At 41.3% G+C, this 19,276-nt stretch overlaps 5 protein-coding genes across 6 annotated transcripts in view; 3 read left to right on the plus strand and 2 right to left on the minus strand.

Moving 5' to 3' along the window:
- Positions 1-2,971, plus strand: part of LOC116771254 (uncharacterized) — an 80,748-nt gene extending 77,777 nt beyond the window's left edge. For both annotated transcript variants that reach the window (XM_032663056.2, XM_032663055.2), the window contains exon 6: positions 120-2,971. In XM_032663056.2, the coding sequence (XP_032518947.2) occupies positions 120-2,621 (2,502 nt within the window). In that variant the 3' untranslated portion in view covers positions 2,622-2,971. The remainder of the gene's footprint in view (positions 1-119) is intronic.
- A 208-nt stretch (positions 2,972-3,179) lies between these two features.
- Positions 3,180-8,553, minus strand: LOC116771348 (CDK5RAP1-like protein). The gene is made up of 7 exons (XM_032663182.2): positions 7,916-8,553; positions 6,491-6,641; positions 5,921-6,135; positions 5,528-5,658; positions 4,275-4,431; positions 4,036-4,163; positions 3,180-3,655 (listed from the first exon to the last, which is right to left on the minus strand). The coding sequence occupies exons 1-7, from the start codon at positions 8,448-8,450 to the stop codon at positions 3,266-3,268; spliced, it is 1,707 nt and encodes a 568-aa protein (XP_032519073.2). The 5' UTR covers positions 8,451-8,553; the 3' UTR covers positions 3,180-3,265.
- Positions 8,554-8,767: 214 nt separating this feature from the next.
- On the plus strand, positions 8,768-10,624 carry LOC116771302 (PEST proteolytic signal-containing nuclear protein-like). Its single transcript, XM_032663123.2, has 4 exons — positions 8,768-8,923; positions 9,049-9,213; positions 9,307-9,553; positions 9,670-10,624. The coding sequence occupies exons 1-4, from the start codon at positions 8,896-8,898 to the stop codon at positions 9,827-9,829; spliced, it is 600 nt and encodes a 199-aa protein (XP_032519014.1). The 5' UTR covers positions 8,768-8,895; the 3' UTR covers positions 9,830-10,624.
- Positions 10,625-11,168: 544 nt separating this feature from the next.
- Positions 11,169-12,159, minus strand: LOC116771497 (small ribosomal subunit protein eS26). Its single transcript, XM_032663351.2, has 3 exons — positions 12,003-12,159; positions 11,633-11,810; positions 11,169-11,360 (listed from the first exon to the last, which is right to left on the minus strand). Exons 1-3 carry the CDS (start codon positions 12,003-12,005, stop codon positions 11,194-11,196), a joined length of 348 nt encoding a protein of 115 aa, XP_032519242.1. The 5' UTR covers positions 12,006-12,159; the 3' UTR covers positions 11,169-11,193.
- Positions 12,160-12,350: 191 nt separating this feature from the next.
- LOC116771279 (AN1-type zinc finger protein 4-like) lies at positions 12,351-19,085 on the plus strand. The gene is made up of 7 exons (XM_032663092.2): positions 12,351-12,830; positions 14,296-14,500; positions 16,177-16,313; positions 16,458-16,607; positions 17,056-17,475; positions 17,553-17,676; positions 17,858-19,085. Exons 1-7 carry the CDS (start codon positions 12,650-12,652, stop codon positions 18,159-18,161), a joined length of 1,521 nt encoding a protein of 506 aa, XP_032518983.2. The 5' UTR covers positions 12,351-12,649; the 3' UTR covers positions 18,162-19,085.
- Positions 19,086-19,276: the final 191 nt, after the last annotated feature.

Raw genomic sequence — 19,276 nt, forward strand, 5'->3', positions numbered from 1 at the left:
GTCTTATATGCTTTTGTATTCTTTTTTATTATATACATTACAAATACATATCTCTCTATCATCATCATTTTTATTATTAATAAAAAAATCGGCTCTATAATTCTATTTTTCTTTTTCAGTACGGGGACACGTCCCTCCATACGGCTGCACGGTACGGTCACGCGGGCGTTACTCGTATCCTTATCTCGGCTCAGTGTCAAGTCTCGGAACAGAACAAGAACGGAGACACGGCGCTACACATAGCAGCCGCAATGGGGAGACGAAAACTCACACGAATACTGCTTGAAGCGGGATGCGATAAAAGTATAAAAAACCATCAGGGAGAAACCGCGAGAGATATCGCAATGAGAAAAGGCCTAGATGAGATTATACACATCCTGAACACTCCTGTAGCGAAACAAAACAAAAAGAAAGAAAAGCATAGAGATAAAAGCAGAGAAAGAACTATCGACGAACCCGATGACGGCAAGAAGAGAGATAAAAGTAAAGATAAAAAGAAAAGGAGCGTCCATTTTGAAACGCCACCACAAGTGCAGTGGTCGCCCTACGGTTGCCATTACTATCCGGACCCGAAATATTTTCCGAAGCCAAAGCTTAACTCATTACCCACCGAACCTTTGAAAAAGGGCGAACAGTATTATTTGGATTTGGCTGGAAATATAAAAAAGGGCCCCATCGGAGCTGGCTACACATGCTACTGTGCACCATTCTTCAAACACATGGAAGATAAACTGAACGAAGACAAAAACGATTTGAAACGTCACATAGATAGAGCGCACGAAAAGTTAGATCAGAAAGTGACTGACTTAGAAATGAAAACACAAGGAAAGATATCGGAGCTGACGAGGTTTATGGCTGCGGAAAGAGCAATGTGTAAAGAGAGACACAAACACTTGGAGCTATGGCTGACTAGAGGGATGACGTACAGGGCGTCAGAGAGAGTTAAGAAGTTGGACTTCAGTCCAAAAGGATCGTTAGATATACCAACCATAAAAAGAACAAGGAGCTTAGAACTTTTAGATGCTAATAATGAAGATTGGAACAATGTTAACCGAATAATAAGAGATTTAAATGAGAACGCGGAACAGTGTGAAACTATTGCCAAAGAACTTGATTACAAAGCAACATCTAGAAGCACTGACGGTTTGGATACACAGACGCCTTCTAGTCCAAGACGGAAGAATATTCTTAAAAATTCTAGAAGCAGCGATCAATTAGATGCTGGTCCAAGTAGAAGTTCGAGATCTTCACATTCGGCACACATTAATAATAATGATCCCCAAGATACTGCAGAAAATTATGGCAACTCAAATAGAGTGTCCATTTCTCAGTCTCCAGAAACCATATGCAACGAGAGGTTCATGACGACTTCTCAACAACTACTGACTAACTCTTTAGACGTAAATAAAGGACTGCCAGCGCATGGACCACAAACTCCCGAAGGGAATATAGATCACTTTGAACTCCAAAATGAATCAAGATGGAAAAGCCAAGTGTTGCAAAAAACTGCAGACGACGTCCGGAAAAGAGTAATGTTTGAAAAGGAAACTTCAAACGTGCAACGAAATAAAAACTTAGATATATCACAAGACGGATACATTAAAATTACAAATCCCGAATATAGAGAAGATAAAATTGATAGAGAACCGCGCAAGTCAGTTTTGGAGCTCGTAGCAGAGGTCGAACATCAACAGAAGTGTACATCTCCAGAGAGACCACCGCTACCAAAGAAAAAGATAGAAAAAGAGGTACCGGTGTCCTCTACACAACCTAGTCAAGTCGTGCTAAAAATGCCACAACAACCGCTAAGACCCGCCCCAGCATTGAAAGAAAAGCCACCGAAATCAAAACGATTTAGTTTACACAACCTCATACCTTTTCCAACTAGAAAGACTTTTCAAACTCCTCCAAAACAAAACGAAAATAATTCAGAAAGTAGTGATGAAGAGGACGCTCCAATAAGAAGCATCAATCAACCAGGGCCCATGAAGAACACAAATCTTCTTCAAACACTACCACTACCGAACTACGAAATGGTGTCGACATCACAGCCACCGGCGCTGCCAACTCAAACACACAACTATCCTCACGACATCCGAATGATACCAAAAGATGCATACTTCCACGACATATCCAACAGGAAGAACGATCCCTATAAAACGATCGACAATGGACTTCCGTACTTACCGGGTCAGTACGATTACGAGCCCGGTCCCGTCCAAAATCAAATTCGAGGTCGGAACAGGAATCCCATCTACCAGACGGGAGTGTTTAGCGCCATGATGCAGGATCACATCATAAGAGAGATTGAAAGAATCCCTCACAAATACGGCGACCGGCTCGATCAAGACACGGAAATAGAAATAGCGAACAGAGGACACTATCGCGGCTACGACAACGACCCGAGTATGTACTACACGGAACATAGTCTACACGGACTGCAGTCGCTCGCTATCAACACCAACATTACGGAGACGCACAGTCAGGCGGACAGAGAAAGCCATAACGATTCAGGATACAGCACCAAAGTGTACGGCAGTTCACAGGGCCCTTCGCCAAGTCTATCGGGGCCCCCTGACGACAAAGATAGGGCGACGTTAGGGGCCTCTAGCTTGGTTTGACAAATCATGACATGGGGCTATTTAAGTCCCCATGTCATAAACATTTTGCTTATCATCCCGCACAGCACCGACACTCACAAAATAAAGGTATTGACATCCGCACGAACTTAAAGTACAAATATCTATCACAAGATGTATGCCATGTATCGCACTAAGTTAATATACCCTTCGGGACGGACTGAGATTGAGCTTTGTATGTTTTGTTTTTTACTTCATTAATTTCTGTCCGAGTGACGTAGTTCTAAGAGTGTTTGAATTTTGTTATATACTTAATATTTATTTGTATTTGCATCTTTCGTATGTTTGTAATGATTTGATATAATAAATGCACTTTGAAAGTGACACAATTATGACCGTCGTATTTATTTCTTATTCGGTCTTAAATTGTTTGATCGAGATTAACAAAAAACCTTAACAGGCGGGATAACGATAAAAAGGAGGATATATTTTTAAATAATTTTTATGTTTTGCAATATGTTACGAACTATCAAATCTTCCTTGTGATATACATATATATGGACATACAAAGGCGAAGGAAAAAAAATAAACAGCCACACATATTTTTATAAATTTATATTTACAATGAAATCTAGCTGCAACCTCCTCTACGATATTTCCATTGCCTTGATTTCAACCCAACGTCATCATCCTTTAAGAGCAAATCTGTCAGCCCAGCCGTAGTCCCTGTAAAACTCTCCAATAGTTGTGTGGTACAGAGGCTCCCCGGTCAGAACCGAGGACCTAGCGGACAGTATCCTGACAGCCACGTAGTCTCCGGGCGCGATCTGCCTCTCTCCTCCGCCTGCCGGTAGAACAGCTCGGTCGAGCACCACCTTGATATACAATTCATTCCTCCCGAGCAGCTGGCCCGTCTTGGGGAGCGTCCCCTCCACTAACACGAGGTGAATGTTCCCTATTTCCGCTTCGTTCATTCTCTGACATTTCGTTCTATACAACTCGACCATCCTGCGATGTCTGTCTCTCTTGACATGTTCTGGGACGTCGTCTTTGTAACGGCGATACGCTGTCGTTTTCTGCAAACGTTTTGCCTTAAATTAGATAAAGTTCTTGTGGATGCTCAGTTTAACTTAAGCAGTAGTTTCTCATTGTTATTTAATCTATGGCATCACCATCACCCTCACATAACTTATCATGAACTAATACCGTCAACCCTCAGTTGGGGACCTGACTCACTCTTGGTGTATTGAAGGATTGGGACAGTCTGCCGGCATATGTTTTATCCTAAAGTGAATAGGCTACTATTAGTGTATTCACCACCTAAGGCTTTTCACCTACCAACGGGTTGAATGAAAGTGATTCATTATCCAGTCGAAACAAAAAAAAATATTCAAATCGTGAAAAAAATCTGGTAAAAAAGAAAATTAAGGGAAAAATATGTTTTAATGAAAGCGACCTCTCTCATGCTGTAGGAGAACAGGAACGCGACGTTGTAATCAACTATATCCATCAGCGACAACGTCTCCAGGAACTGATCTTCAGTCTCGCCGCAGAAGCCACAGATCATGTCGGTAGACAGACCCACTGGAAATAATGAGAAAAAACTACTACAAATATAGTATAACCATTGTTTTAGAGATGTATTCAATAGTTCCCTACACTAAACAATATTCCTATTCAAGCACCTCCCCTTACCGTTTGGTAGAACCTCTCTGACCCTTTCGACCAATTCTAAGTACGCCTCTCTCGTGTATCCGCGCCTCATACGCTCTAACACCTCGCTGGAACCAGACTGCGCCGGCAGGTGGAGGGACTTGCAGATGTTAGGACGAGATGATATCACCTGCAACACCTGTACCAAGACGACAGGAGATGTACATTCCGTTACGGACTTCACTGAATGATTTGAGCAGAAATAGATTGGTATGGACATGTTATCCTCCTTACAAGCAGAGCAAAGACTGACTAAATATATTAGACGCATTTTCATTGATCGATAAGTCGGTAGTTAGCCCGATTGCGGGGAGTACCCGCATGCGAGCTAACAACCAATGAAATCCACTGGTCGATAACTCGGTCGATTAAACGTGTTCGGTTGATATCCGCATTCGGGATAACGACCGATAAAACTAGTCAGTCGATAACTCGGTCGATACAAAGGATGCGGTGACTCGCCTCCGTTCAGTCATTTATGAGACGTCATCAATACTACGCGCATTATTTATATTATTAACGCTGTTTATTTACGCAGCGTGGGAGCAAAATGGCTGAACGGTTTTCGGATTCACAAATGCTAAAACTCTTAGAGATCTATCGAGACTACGAATGTTTGTTGTAAAAAGCAAAGCAATAATTGTTGATCCATGGCGAGTACGTCTGCTTATCTCAAAACCCACTGCCAAACTGTAGGTACCTAATTCTCTCGCACTTCAAATGCGGGCTCTAACGACCAGTGAAACTGGCTCCCCGCATGCGGTCCTTATCGCATGCGTTATAGAAATCACTCGCACCCAGTATGCGGGCTCTGACGACCAGTGAAAACGATAAACTCTTTGTGGGCTCTATGGCATGCGTTACAGAAATCCCCAGCACCCCGAATGCGGGTCTTATCGACCAATGAAAATGCGCCCTAAGGGGACATAAAAATCGACATCACACTTGTATTTTTACAATCAATGGAATTCTCTCATAGATTTATCAAACAATATTAAACTAACTTTACGTTCAGATTCTTTGTTCGCCGTTGCTTCATATTAATGTCTAAGACTTTACTGCTCGCCATAGTAACAGACGAAAGAGTTAAAAGCTAAAATTAAATTCTTTAATATCGTCAGGTTCTGTGTAAGACAAGTTATCTGCCTCATGATAGATATTATAAGCATTCACAAAACATCAATATGTTGATGAAACCTCCACTACCAATAACGTATCAACGTAATCAAACCCACTTCATCGGGGAAGTCTTTGGGGTGCGCTGCTGTAAATCTGATTCTCATCTCGGGATCCACAGCTGAGACTTTGTCTAGGAGATCTGCAAACCGAAGACCTCCTTTCTTGTTTTTGTACACCGTTTTAAAACCTGTGAATGAAATATTTTCAATAACGAAAACTATGAACAGACTCCAAAACGTTTTTCAATCTCCTTCCCTAATCATTAGATGATTCGTCTGGTGCCTTTCATCCTCTGCCATACTTAAAGAACAATATCTAAAAAAATTCTTTATGAGTTTTTTCGAGCAAATTTTATTTTTAATTAATACATATATAGAAATCACAAACATTTATAAAAATACATTTCTATTTGCCCATGAATTGATTGCCTTCCAAAATAAATTGCTTACCTTTAGCCATGCTAGTGTCGAACTTGCCAGTAGTCTGTGTAACATCTCTGTAGCTATTGACATTTTGCCCCAGGAGGGTGACTTCCTTCACACCACTCTCAGACAAGTGCTTCACTTCATCCACAATAGAACTGATAGGTCTTGATCGCTCGCGACCTCGGGTGAACGGCACGATGCAGTATGTGCACATGTTGTCACATCCCCGCATTATAGATCTGGAGGAGAGGAGATCGAGACACTTGCTAGAGCTATATGCTGGTGTGCTCTCCAATAAAACTAAATTAAATTACTAATGTATGTATTGTGATAGCAGCAAGACTGAATGACAGAAGCTAATACGATAGTGGGATCTGCTTATATTATATGTGACACCATATTATTATTTATGATACTAACCAAGTATAACTAAACATAACCAGCGGAAATTGCTTAAACAATTAAATGATACAATACCTGCATAAAAACTTAGGCTAGATAAAGTGTTTAAATCTGGCGCCATGCTGGTGACCGTGAGGGTACGCAGCAATACATTTTTTATTAAAAAAACTAGTGTTAAAATCTAGATCTTACATAAAAGCGGACACGCTGCCCTTGTTCAACCTAACTGGGACCACATCAGCGTATGTCTCATCGAGTGACAATAGAACGTTCACAGCGGTCTGACCACTCTCCGTCACAGCCAGCAGTCGAGGGAGATCACGGTAACTATCTGGACCAGCAACTACAATGAGCAGAACAGGTCTGAGTTATATATTTATACTATTTCTGTAATAACATTAATCTATGTATTAAAGACCTTTATTCGGCAGGACGAGCATTCTAAATATAAGATCCATGCAATGAGCTTAGAAATTCAGAATGAGTAGCCACTCTTTCTGGATTTCTAAGCTCACACACATAGGAGATTTTTGCATCCCATTAGCACTAAAATTGGACACTTTAATTCATGATTGGTCGCCAGCACTGCTACAATTTTACCTCAATGCGTTCCAGATGACTCTCCCAGATCAGAGTAATTTAGTAAGATGGGGCAAAGGTACCGAAAAAACTTACTACATCTGCGGGGAGGCAGTTGAAACTGCTAAGCAATTGCTGGTGGGATACTTCATGGGGTACTCCAAGATAGCGGTCAATACCCGCCTCGTAACGATAGGGTTTTAGAAATCATACCTGAAGCGGTTAGTCTATCGGTAGCAAGAGCGCAAAAAGAAATAAGCACGAACCACCGATCAATAGGTTTTGTGAGAGAAGGCACTAGGGCTACAAAATCAAACGTCAAGCCTTACTCTATTATTAAAGGGGCGTCGGATTGGACATTAATGATGGACTAGTAATGAAAAGCAATCTAAGATCCCAGAGGAATTTGTGCGTCGGCCTTCAGACCAGACATATTCGCGAATTTTTAAGCGCGTTGTACTAATAGAAACCAACATCCCCAAAGACCATGCCATCAAGGTCAACAAGTATTACGAGCTCACTAACAAACTCACTAAGAATATGTTCATTGTAAATTTGTATGCAGTAGAAGTGGGAGCGAGAGGTATAACAGCCAAATCTCTCTACAACCTACTAAAAGACTTAGGCCTGCCAGGAACTAACATCAGTTCATTCTTGGAATGTGTGTCGAACGCAGCCCTAGCAGGTTCTTTTCATATTTGGTTAGGTAGAGAGAGGAGCTTGGACAGTGGAGGTGAGCGTTTAACGCGCGTTAGATAGGGGCCCCTTAAACCTACACCTGGGTCGCAAGTCCCAGGCACTGTTGAAGCTCCTCTCCCTGCAAAGCGATGGACCCGGCACCCGCACGGTGAATCCACGGAATGCTGAGAGATTTCGTCTCTGTGTCCTACGTCCATATTCAAGACTACTAGTCCATTTTATATTGAACTATGTGTGTGAACTGGTGTGCGCTACAAGTTTTGTTGTTTGTGGAAGCAATATTCCAAAATAAATTGATGTTGAAGATTTTTTTATCTTCTAAAGAGGAAGCACACATACCAACATCAACAGCCTTTTCTTTTTCTATTAACTTCTCCTTTAACCGTTCCGCCATGCAACCAAGAATCCCGATTTTGATGGGTTTCATATTTTTTGCTAAGGAACGCCTTCTCTTGAAGCCTCTCAGGTGGTCTAGTCTATGCCAAATTTTTGTTTCAGCGCCTTCCCTGATGGCACATGTCATAACTAAGAAAACATCAGCTTCTTCTTCAACTTCCGTCTTTTCGAAACCCTCTTTTTTTAATATCGACCAAACAATCTCTGTATCATTAAGGTTCATTTGGCATCCATACACATCGAAATAAACCTTTCGTTTCGAAGTATCTTGAATAATATCTGGTAAATAAGGTATATACGGACGATGAGTGATAACTTCAGATGCACCAGTTGATTCCATAATGAAATCTTTTAATCCTGGACCCTGTGTTATTTTATTTTTTAAAGCACTAAGCCTAACATCACTTTTACACCGACACTGACTGTGGGGAGTGCTTAAATACCTTAGCATACGCTTAGTTCTTAATAAAAATAACATTGTTTAATAATATTAATATAAAAGGAATTTGTTTATATAACTATCTCAATAATAAACAGAAATGCTGAAAATAACCTTAAAACACTTTGAAACTGACTTTGACAGCTACATCTTTAAACTGCCTTACTTACTTACATCAATTAAAATGGAAATGTTTGAAAATAATAAACATTAAAGTCTATAAAAAATTATTAAGTTATTAATGTTATAAAAAAGTAATTACAGTTTTACAATAAGAGTTATGTATTTTTTTTTATTTATGTAGTCACTTAAAATCACTTACTTAAAATCAAAAAACTTGGCAATCTAAAAATTTTTTTGGTGTTGTAAATAAAGCTCAGTTTCCGACAAGATGGCCGATTGACTTTTTAATTTACATCACTGTTGAGAAATGGAAATGCAAACAAAAATTTGTTTCAATCACATTACATAGATCTTTATTAATATGAGCGATCGCTACAGAGAGCACAAAGGTATTCGTATATATTAAAAAAGTCCTCCCTTTAAGCTGATACGAATAGACATAACGCCTGTCACTAAATTACTTTCCTAAAATTTATATATTTATTTATCTTTGCCAGTGTTTTCGCATTGGCAGGGTCGTCTCGAACGCGCGATGATTCTAGGAAGCACAAGGAGCGTGAGGCGAGGCGCACGAGGTCTCGCTCGAGGTCACCCAGACGCAGGCGAGTCTCCCCGTCTGGCCACAGAGGATCCCCCAGCAGACCGGGCCGAAGTCGGGAGAGGAACTTAGAAAATGCTGGTATGAATTTGTATAACTCGCACACGTCTATCACTTCAAAAGTAAAAAAATTCTTTCACATACTTTAGATTACGTTGTATATTTGTTTTATAGATAAGAGACGATATTCCGAAAGTTGGGAAGAGTCAGACGAAGAGGTGCCGGCTCCTCCACCACCTCCTCGTATTAGTAAAATCTCGATTGACTTCTCAAAACCTAAGGCTCCCATCAAAATGACCCTCGGTGCTACATCTAAGCCAGCTCCAAAACCAACCGTTGCGTCCGTGTTCAACGCTGATGATGATGACGAACCTGAAGAAATGCCGGCGGAGGCGAGGATGAGAATGAGGAATATTGGGAGGTGAACACAATTTCATCCAACATTAGATTAGCAATCACATAATATCTTAAAAAAAAAATTATTTGTTCTCCTTTCTGTTACTTTGGTAATCAAATTTTAAAATATATTATCAACAGGGAAACTCCAACATCGGCTGGGCCAAACTCATTTGGAAAAACGAAGCAAGGCTTCTGCGATGCCAAGAAAGTGTTTGAAAAGAATCTAAAACAAGCCCTCGAAACGGCTGACAAGCCATCAGTGAAGTTTCCACAAACCATTTACAAGATCAAACCCTAACATTAGATTATCAATAAATATCATAAATTACATTTCAGAACTTATGTCACCGATAAAGAAAATTTTTCACATTTGCAATGTTAACTGTTTGTGATCAAACATTTCAGACCTTAGTTTAGTTTTAAGGTAGTTAAGTTAACTTCCACAACTGCTTCATTTTATTTCCACAGTATTTAATCCATGTGATAGATTGGTTAGTTGTACCGGCCCCGGCGCATGTATTTGAAATTATGAATTTACATTATATCTTTAAATACTAATACTTTTTTAAAATGTGATCCTTTTAAAAATTTCTGAAATAAGTAAATCTTATGTTAAAGTAAACAAGACATTTTGATTTTTGGGCATGGAAGGTCTTAAGTTCACAGAAGTGAACTGAATAAGGTCTTTCCTGAATAAGGTATTATTCACAAATGATCCTTAGTGTAACAATAAAAAAATGAGATGCTGCAATTTTTTCCTATCTGCTGTTTCAAGGATTGTACTAAAAAGCTGCAGAATGCTTGATTGAGTATTCTATACTCGGCGACCTCATGAGTATGAAGTCTCCGCCAAATTGTTTAAGGATAATTTCTATTAATTCACTGTACAAAAAAATGTTGGTACCTATTTTCACAGAAAGGTTAGGGGAAAGATCGTTTTAAGCCATGTAGATAAGCAAGTTTGACCCTAACAGAAAAACTGTCAGCAAAATTTACTTTATATATGCCCCGACTAAAATTCATGGGCAATTTGAATACAAAAAAAATTTTGTTTACTTGATCAGTGAAAGGCATGACTTTCTCCAACATGATTGATCACAATAGGGGATCCATAGATGCTTAGAGTAATTTTAATTTTAACCTGAACTGTAATAAATTGTTACTCAAAATAAAAAAATTGTATAAAAAAAGTATTTCATTGATTAAATTATACATATTAAAGAAGCAGACGACAGAAATGTTAATCAATAGACAACTGGAATTTGTAATCAGTGGTTTATTTTGACTTATTTCAAATGATTAAGCTATTTTTTTTTCTATTTGAGATCACCGTGTTACACCCAAACACTTCAGCTAGAGGTCAACCAGCCACAGCTGCCTCGGATAACACTAGTTTTTCTTGGCAGTTTTGATGTATATTGATGCATTAAGCTTAATACTGTCTGTAACTCCAAGAGTCACTTCTTATCCGACGTTCCAGTATAAAATGACAATTACTTAAGTTGGATCCAGACTCGCACAAAACTAAATATTCATAATTTTTATAAGATCATTTGTTGTTTGTATACATACATACATATATACATTTATATATTAAAAAACCAACTATATATAATGCAGTAAATGAAAGAGTGTAATGGTTTTTACTTATTTATTAAACATTCACTTCCTCTGCACATTTTGTGGACGAGCCATGTCCCGAGAGAAAGTGCTCTTGGGTGGTGTACGGATGCGTCTGTCTTTCTTGGAGCGATTGCGCACCACCTTGCTGTGGATTGCGCAGGACACGCAGTAGTGCAACTTAGCGTATAGTTTAGGCAACTGGAATGCTGGAAAAATAAATCAGATCTATCAGCATCACTTCAACACAGGATTTGTAAGCAATAAGGTTTATGAAAATTTACTGATAAAGAACTGCTTTTTAAGTTTGGAATTTCGATTTTAGAACAGAGTCTCTTAACTTTAGCATTTATTATTATGAGAAGAACACGAACTTATTATCCTATAAGTATGTATGTACTTTATATATTAACCTGTATTACATTTTGTTATAAAAAGGAAACAGGTTCACAATTTATCTCATACAATAGTTGGCACTTACAGGCATAAACCGAGGCTTCGTTAATGTCTCTGACAGCGGCCGCTTCGACAATATTCCTGATCACAAACTTCTTGATAGCTTTGTCCTTAGGTACACATCGGGCGCAATTTGTGCATCGCACAGCCTTCACGTGCCCACGGCCGTGCTTGGCTCGTCCTCCGTTACGGCGTTTGCGAGTCTGAAAACAAAATCCATCCTTGAAGCCACATGTCCGCCGACTGACATACACCCTTAACTGCACTCATTTTTTAATATCACATTCTACCTATGAATATAACTCAGTCTAATAACATAGCCTGATATCAAGACATAGCTTTATGTAAGAAAATAATATCATAAAATAGTTTAATTAATGTAAAACATTACGCACCATTTTCTAACCTCCTTTACGGTAAACGAAGAATCACGAAAAAGAATCTTTTGACAGAGACAACGTTGAATGTACGAAAAGAAAATTTCCGGTCATAGACATTTTGGACCCAAGTTTTTATATTTACGTATAATATTATAGAAAATTCTTTTAGTGATATAATAATTTTGGTAAGGTTTTTAAACATTTATCATGCTATATTATATAGGAAATATATTTGTTGATTTGTCGATCAGTAATAAAAAATTATGTCATTCATACATTCACTCCCATTCAATCAGTATTCACAATAATTTCTTACAATCTGTTAAATTCATCCTATTTTGCACTTTATTTTTATTCTGTTATCTGTACTTCTGTCGACATTAAAAAATTATTTCATTCAGTCTTCGCATGTAACATTATTTTTGTTGCTAGATAGTATTAAATTTGTATAAATTCTATTTGTTTAGCTTTTTTGCCTTTTTTTAATAAAAGTAAATCTAATGTTGGATATTGAATTACAAAAACTTATAAAAACATAGTGTCGTCATAAAGTGATTGTCAAAGTGTCTATATTTTATCATAATCGTAATCATTATTCAGTGATATTAAAATTGTTTCATTACGATGTGGCGCAGGTAGTAAATTTAAAAACCGCGTGTGAAATGTCACAACATGGATGCCCTGAGAGACTGTCGAATAGATCAAAGGGCTTTCAGGAAGATGGGTCGAGTCAGCCCACGATGGAAGTTTTGGTGGAAACCCTCACAGGCACGGCGTTCGAAATGACCGTTTCTCCGTCTGACACTATATTTGCGATCAAATCGAAGATATACAGGGTAGAAGGTTGGTTTTCACTATCTGACTATTACACAATCTTAATTCGCGGAACTATGCGTCTTCTGTTTATAATGCGTCATTACAACAAAGGATACGTCGTGGTATCTCAGCTGCGTAAATTACGATTCTTAAACGTTTGAATTTATTACAATTTATTTCCATACTTAGTTGGCCTATAACCCGATATAATTTTTACTATAAACGACCAACTAAATAATTTATCACGCCATGTGTAAATCTAAATTTGCTGTCATTTTCTATTTACTTCCAAATTACACATTCGTAATAACAGAGAAGATTGTATCAAAAAGTCTGTCATTGTCTAAAGATCTTGTTTACAATGTGAATGTAGAATTACATACAATAATTTTTTCTTTGTCACAATTGAAGGAGGTAATAAATACACCAGGAAGTAATACTTTCATATTGAAAGCAAGGAACACTGCCTTTTTTTTAGCACACTCACGAGTGATTCATTGGTTTTTCCATTTTTGAGAGAAGAAACAAAAAAATCTACATTAAATGTACTGAAAGTGCACAACACTATTATGGTAATATTATCTATAATGAGTACATTGATGAACTTATAAAACTTTTAAATGTTTTATTTATTCTACACATGAATTCTTTATTATTTTTAAAGTCACTGTATGGTAGGTATAGCAAACATTTTGTTTCTTGTTTTTTTTTTATTTAAATGTCATTATAATTTGTCTCAATATTTTTTAACTGCGAACACTTGCCGATAGCTGTTAATATTACCTACTTAAGAACTTATCCTATATATATATATATCCCTTCCAAATATCTTGATTTTTTACAATTTCCTAATATTTTTTCGAGTTTCATGTAAAATAGGTTTTCTTGTAATACTTAATCACCTATCATTTATAAATAGACTCTTAATTTGGGTCATGATCTGTGTGGGAATTGTTTAAATTTTATAACTAATTGCTGTGCCAGTTGCGTTGAAATAGAAATCTTAAGTTTCGGCAAGGTTTTCATTGAACAGGCTCTTCTATACTCAAGAATGATTGTATATTGATGTCAATATGTTGGGTAGTTGTTAGCATTCAAAATAAAAACATAGCTAATGTTAAAAATATATATTGGACGAATGTGTTTTCTTTTGGCATTCATCCAGAATTAATCAACAGTTGACATTCAGCGATCATGTGGACGAAGGATGGATACATTATGTACGGAACGGAGATCAGCAATGACATGAATAATGATAATGATAATTCATCATATAATTAATAATAGCATCTTATCTCTTACTTGGCTGTAAAAGTGTCTAAATAGTGAGTGTAGTCTCACCTCCAAGGCCAGTCAATCGCATAATTAATGATGGAATGTTGTGACAATGGTCTTCTATCAATTTGAGCCGAGCGTGGTCTGTAATACGGATTGCTTGTCCTTACCAAAAGATATATTAAAATTGAAAAGTTTGTGTGTTTATTATTTCAAGGTATCCCGGTATCGCAACAACACTTGCTGTACAACCTTCGCGAGTTGGACGACGGCCTGTCTCTCAGCGAACATGCCATCGGTGACGGCGCTCGCCTCCGTTTAGTGTTAGGGCTCCGCGGCGGGCCCGTCGCTACCAGACGACTCCCGCCACCGGAGCCCTGGAGGGACATCGAACGGTTCCTCCATCTACACAAGTCAGACGAGTATGCACCTTTCATCCGTTTCATACTAATAATGCCAGTGTTGTCTTCGGTATTGAGTCTCGACGGAAACTTATAACGTGTGCTCAATAATATAATAGATGCCGACCAGCCATTAGTGACACCTGTCGTCTATATCGTGACTTCAACCAAAAACAAGTCTTGTGATGTACTCCCACTCAGAGTCCACAGAATGCCGTAGTAAGCTACAGCCCACACGTCATCCTCGTGTCTGAGCCACATTATTCGAAAGATTCATCATAACTCTATGAGTATATTTCCCGTGAAGAGCAAAAAACATCCACATAAGCTCAGAAACATCCAAATTTAAGATGGCAGTAAGAATTTCGATCGTCACATACCGGATACAGTACGTGTAGTAGTAGTAGTATTATGTGGAGTCACGTGTCATAGACGATACACCTCCCTGTGGACTCCTCGCCGTGTCTCAGCACTCATTTCTGTGAGATCCACATTCCCAGGTTCTCGCTGTGCATGTCACGGGTTGTCATATCTCCGTTCCGCTCTTCTTTCTCCTTGTTCAATGTTTTGTAAGGTGTTGCAGTGATCGGATTTAGTTCAATTATGCGCCGTTTTGTTCGATAATCTGTTTCCCTCTAGACGACAATCTCATAATACCTCCCTCGTAGAGGCCCCCTCCTTATTTGCGAAGAACTCCGACAGCCACTTCTCACAAGCCTCTTTTGAGTTCAACTTTACATCATAAAGGGCGTTCGTCAAGGACAGGAATCCATCTAATCACTTGGCGCTATGTTCGGGCTATATTGTGGATGCGCCAGAACCTTCCCTCCGAGTTCCCGTAGCTTCTGACGAGGCAGCAACGAAGTGCGTGGTCTGACGTTGTCCTGGTGGAACACTTCATCCTTCCTGCTGGCTAATTCTGCACGCTTCTAGTTTATTGCCTGCTTCGAGAGGTCTAGTTCTTCGCAGTAGATGGTACAATTAGTTGTCTAGCCATATGCGAGCAGCTCATAGTGGATGATTCTTCCCTTCAAATCCCACCCAAAGCACAGCAAAACCTTCCTGGCCGACAATCCCGGCTTGGCCGCTGTTTGGGGTGATTCACCGGCCTTGACCACGATGGTTTTCGCTAGATATTCTCGTATGTGATCCATGGTCCGTGGCCAGTCAGCATCCGCTTCAAAAATGGCTCGAGTTGGTTCCGTTTCAGCAGCATATCGCAGGCGTTGATTCGGTCCAAGGTTTTTTGCGTCAAATCATGCGGCAACCAAACATCAAGTTTTTTCGTATCCAGCCTTCTGCAAATGGTTTAAAATGGTGACCAATTCGAAAAAACCCAAGGTTCGAAGTGAAAGAGCACCATCCCCCAAAACACTATTGACCTCACGGAACGTTTCTTCGGCGGATTTGCCTTTAAGAATAAAATATCGTGAATTTCGGCGTTAGCGAACTCCACGTTTCCACGTCTATGACTGTTGAACGCAATACCCAAACTAATCATGCATAGCGTCGCTTTGGAGGTTCTGCCCAGACCTTTCAAATGAGTGCTTTGTACATAGCCGCGAAATTCAAAACGCCAATAGGCGGGAGGGAGATATTTGTCAACCGGTAATAATTAAAATCAGACAGTGTTAATGCTTCCCAACTTCATGTTGTCAGTATTTACACAGCCATGTGTTAATTATGTATCATTTAAGGGATGACGCGGAGTGGAACGGTTCCGAGTCGGGATGTAAGGCGACCGTGTTGGTGTTCAGAGAAGGAGAGAGGGTGAACCTGGTGCCGGTCCGGGAGAACAGAGATGGCACATACTCGCCGCTCGACCACAATAAGTGTATGTCTATCACCCATTATTTCGTACCCATTGTCCTGTGACAAGCTTTCTATCACAGTACCATTTTATGCCTACATTTTGTCTACTCTAATGTGTTTTATTGTTTAAAAACTGATACATTTTCCATTAATAATATTTTTACAGATTCATCATCCCTAAGTCACCTAGTGGAGGCGGGCGAGGGCGCGGGAGGCGGAGCGCTACACGAGAACGCTGTCACTCTGGGGAAGATGCTGGAGTTGAGGAGACGCATGGAGACACTGGCGCTGCACAGACGACCACCCGACAGGACGGGTCAGTACACACACAGACACAACCCACAAACACACACGCACACATACACTCACACGAGCGCGCGCGCACACGCACGCATTGACACACACGCACACACTAATACAACATGTATTGACATTAAATTCATGGACAAAGAACGCTTAAAAAACAATAAGAGTGCGCTATGTTCAGCTTGTGTTGATGATGTGATGACTGACGAGCTTCAGCGAATGATGACAAATGCTGTGTCTTATATATTGACTGTCACACACGACGCGGGGCGCCGGCGCTTGACACCTTATACTGTGAGTTATTGAGAGGAATGAGCGGGAGAGATTGATGCATGCGTTGATGCATACAACGGACATTTGGTGTTTCATGTTTTATCCCTTTTATTGTAGTCTGTATTGATCACAGATTTAGGGACGCAGAAATGTACCACATATTATTGTATATAAATTCATTCCAGGCGAGTCTCATGACATCCAGAAGACGAGGAGCGAGGAGACCTTGTCCGTGCCGAGCCTGCTGGACGAGGCCGCGGAGTTCGCTGGCAGGAGCTACGCCGGCTTCGGGGACGAGGAGGGCTTCGCCCCCCTCTACGACGGCAGCTACACGCGCTACGACTACGACTGCGGGTTCACCGACCGCTACACGCTTCTGCCGCCTATCGCCGCCAGGACGGACTCCGACCAGTCCATCCAGGATTCCGTCGCCGAAGAACGTTTCAAGCTGTCGGAAGCCCTCGCGGGGTCCATACTGGTCAAAGCGCGGGAGGGCCGCGAGGACGACGCCATCCTGGAGGAGTGCGTGGACGCCGAGCCGTGTCTGAGGAGGAACTCTCCACCGTTCGCAGCCAACAACCTGGCGCCCGTGGCAGCAGAATACGGTGCGCGGACACGAGGCTAACTCCTAGTGCCAGGACGCATTGACGTGTGTGTTATACATCGGTCTGTTTGTGTGCAGGCGCGGCGTCAGTGGGCGCTCGTTGGCGGCGCTCGTCGTCCTCCCTGGGCGCTCGGGCCGCGCCCCTCGCTGACACACTGTTCTGTTCCTCCACATCCGACCTGGAACAGCTGCGACGCAACAGGTCAGGAATAAGTCACGACTTGTTCTGTTAAATACATTAAAGTTTTGTAAAATCTTACTAATTCTATGAATTATATATTATGATATTTGCGCTGTCAAATGTAATAGTTGGATGAAGTAGAGTACAAACGTCTACAGCCGTATCCTCGTCACATGTGAGTCAGGGTGTGTGTGTGTGTCAGGATCCTGCCGGCGCTGAGTCGTCACCGGAACCGCGAGCACCTGCACCTGAGCGACGAGGGCCTGGATCTGACGCGGCCGGAGCCCGAGACGGAACCGGATAAGAAGACGCGCGTGCGCTGCGGCTTCTGCAGGAAGAGGCTCAGCATCGCCACCGTCCACACGTGCCGCTGCGGGGCCTCGTTCTGCGCGCCGCACAGGTACGCGGAGGTCCACGGCTGCGCCTACGACTACAAGGACGAGGCCCGGGACCTCTTGCGCCGCGCCAACCCCGTCGTCGGCGCGCCCAAGCTACCCAAGATATAGTACCACCCACACTGACCTCACCGACTCGGGCTCTGGACGGACAAATTGGTAGCGAATCGGTGACGTCGTGTGAAGCAAGGATACGAAAAGTTTCGGCCGTTCATTGACCCGGAGACATGCGGATCCGACCGTCGTTAGTTCGTTTCACCGTTTCGGAGGTAGAGAGAAGAAAATCGTCCCAAAGTCAAGCGAGAGACTGTCGCGTCGGCGGACTGCGGCACACCAAGCTGAATAAGATGTGTTGAACCTCGTCAGCACGCGCGTCGCGGCGGAGAAGACGACGTCGGACAAATAACTATTAGTGTAATGAAAAACATATATATTGAGAGTTAATAAACGTTACGCCACGCCCTGCGGCTGCCGCCGGAGGTGCTCGTTAGTGCTAGGCCACTTCTACTGTTGTATACTGTAATGCGTCGGGACGTTAGTGTAGTCGCTACTAACCCCGGCCGGCCGTCCCCGGGGCCGCTCGCTCGTCTCACGGAGCTGTTGGTACGTTTTTTGTTACCAAAAAATATGAGATGCCAACAGCGCAGTGCGCCGAGAGATCCGTCGCCGGAGACGCGCCGCCGGCCGGTCTTTTTATTTGTATCCTTATATACATTTTTTATTAATATATTGTGCGGTATTTGCTTTGAATAACCTGATAACAGTCGCCTGCCGCGTGTGACGGAGGGCTATCGTCGGAACTATATTTTGTATAAAATATATTTTGAACGGAAGCGTTCGCTGAATTGTTGATTCTCTGATACAAGCCCGCCCCAGCCCGCCCCAGCCCGCCCCAGCCCGCCCCAGCCCGGCCCAGCTCGGCCCAGCTCGGCCCAGCTCGGCCCCGCGCGACGAGTTCCTATGATGTGTACACGAATGAATTGAAAAATAATTGTATTGTTATATGAGACAGTAATAACAGGCTGTTGATATTTTGATGTTTCTTGTTATTTACCGACAGCGGGGCATTTGACTTCATTAAAATTATATTGATTCAACTTATCATTTAATATTTTTGTGTCTGCTGCGGGTGCGGGAGGTCCGATACCCTGTTGTTGATATATTTTAATCCTAACGTCCGCTCGGTGACGTTTCCTGTGGAGGGTAATCAGCTAGGCGGGCGGGAT

Source organism: Danaus plexippus, chromosome 17 (genome assembly GCF_018135715.1).
Source record: "Danaus plexippus chromosome 17, MEX_DaPlex, whole genome shotgun sequence".
Classification (NCBI taxonomy): domain Eukaryota; kingdom Metazoa; phylum Arthropoda; class Insecta; order Lepidoptera; family Nymphalidae; genus Danaus; species Danaus plexippus.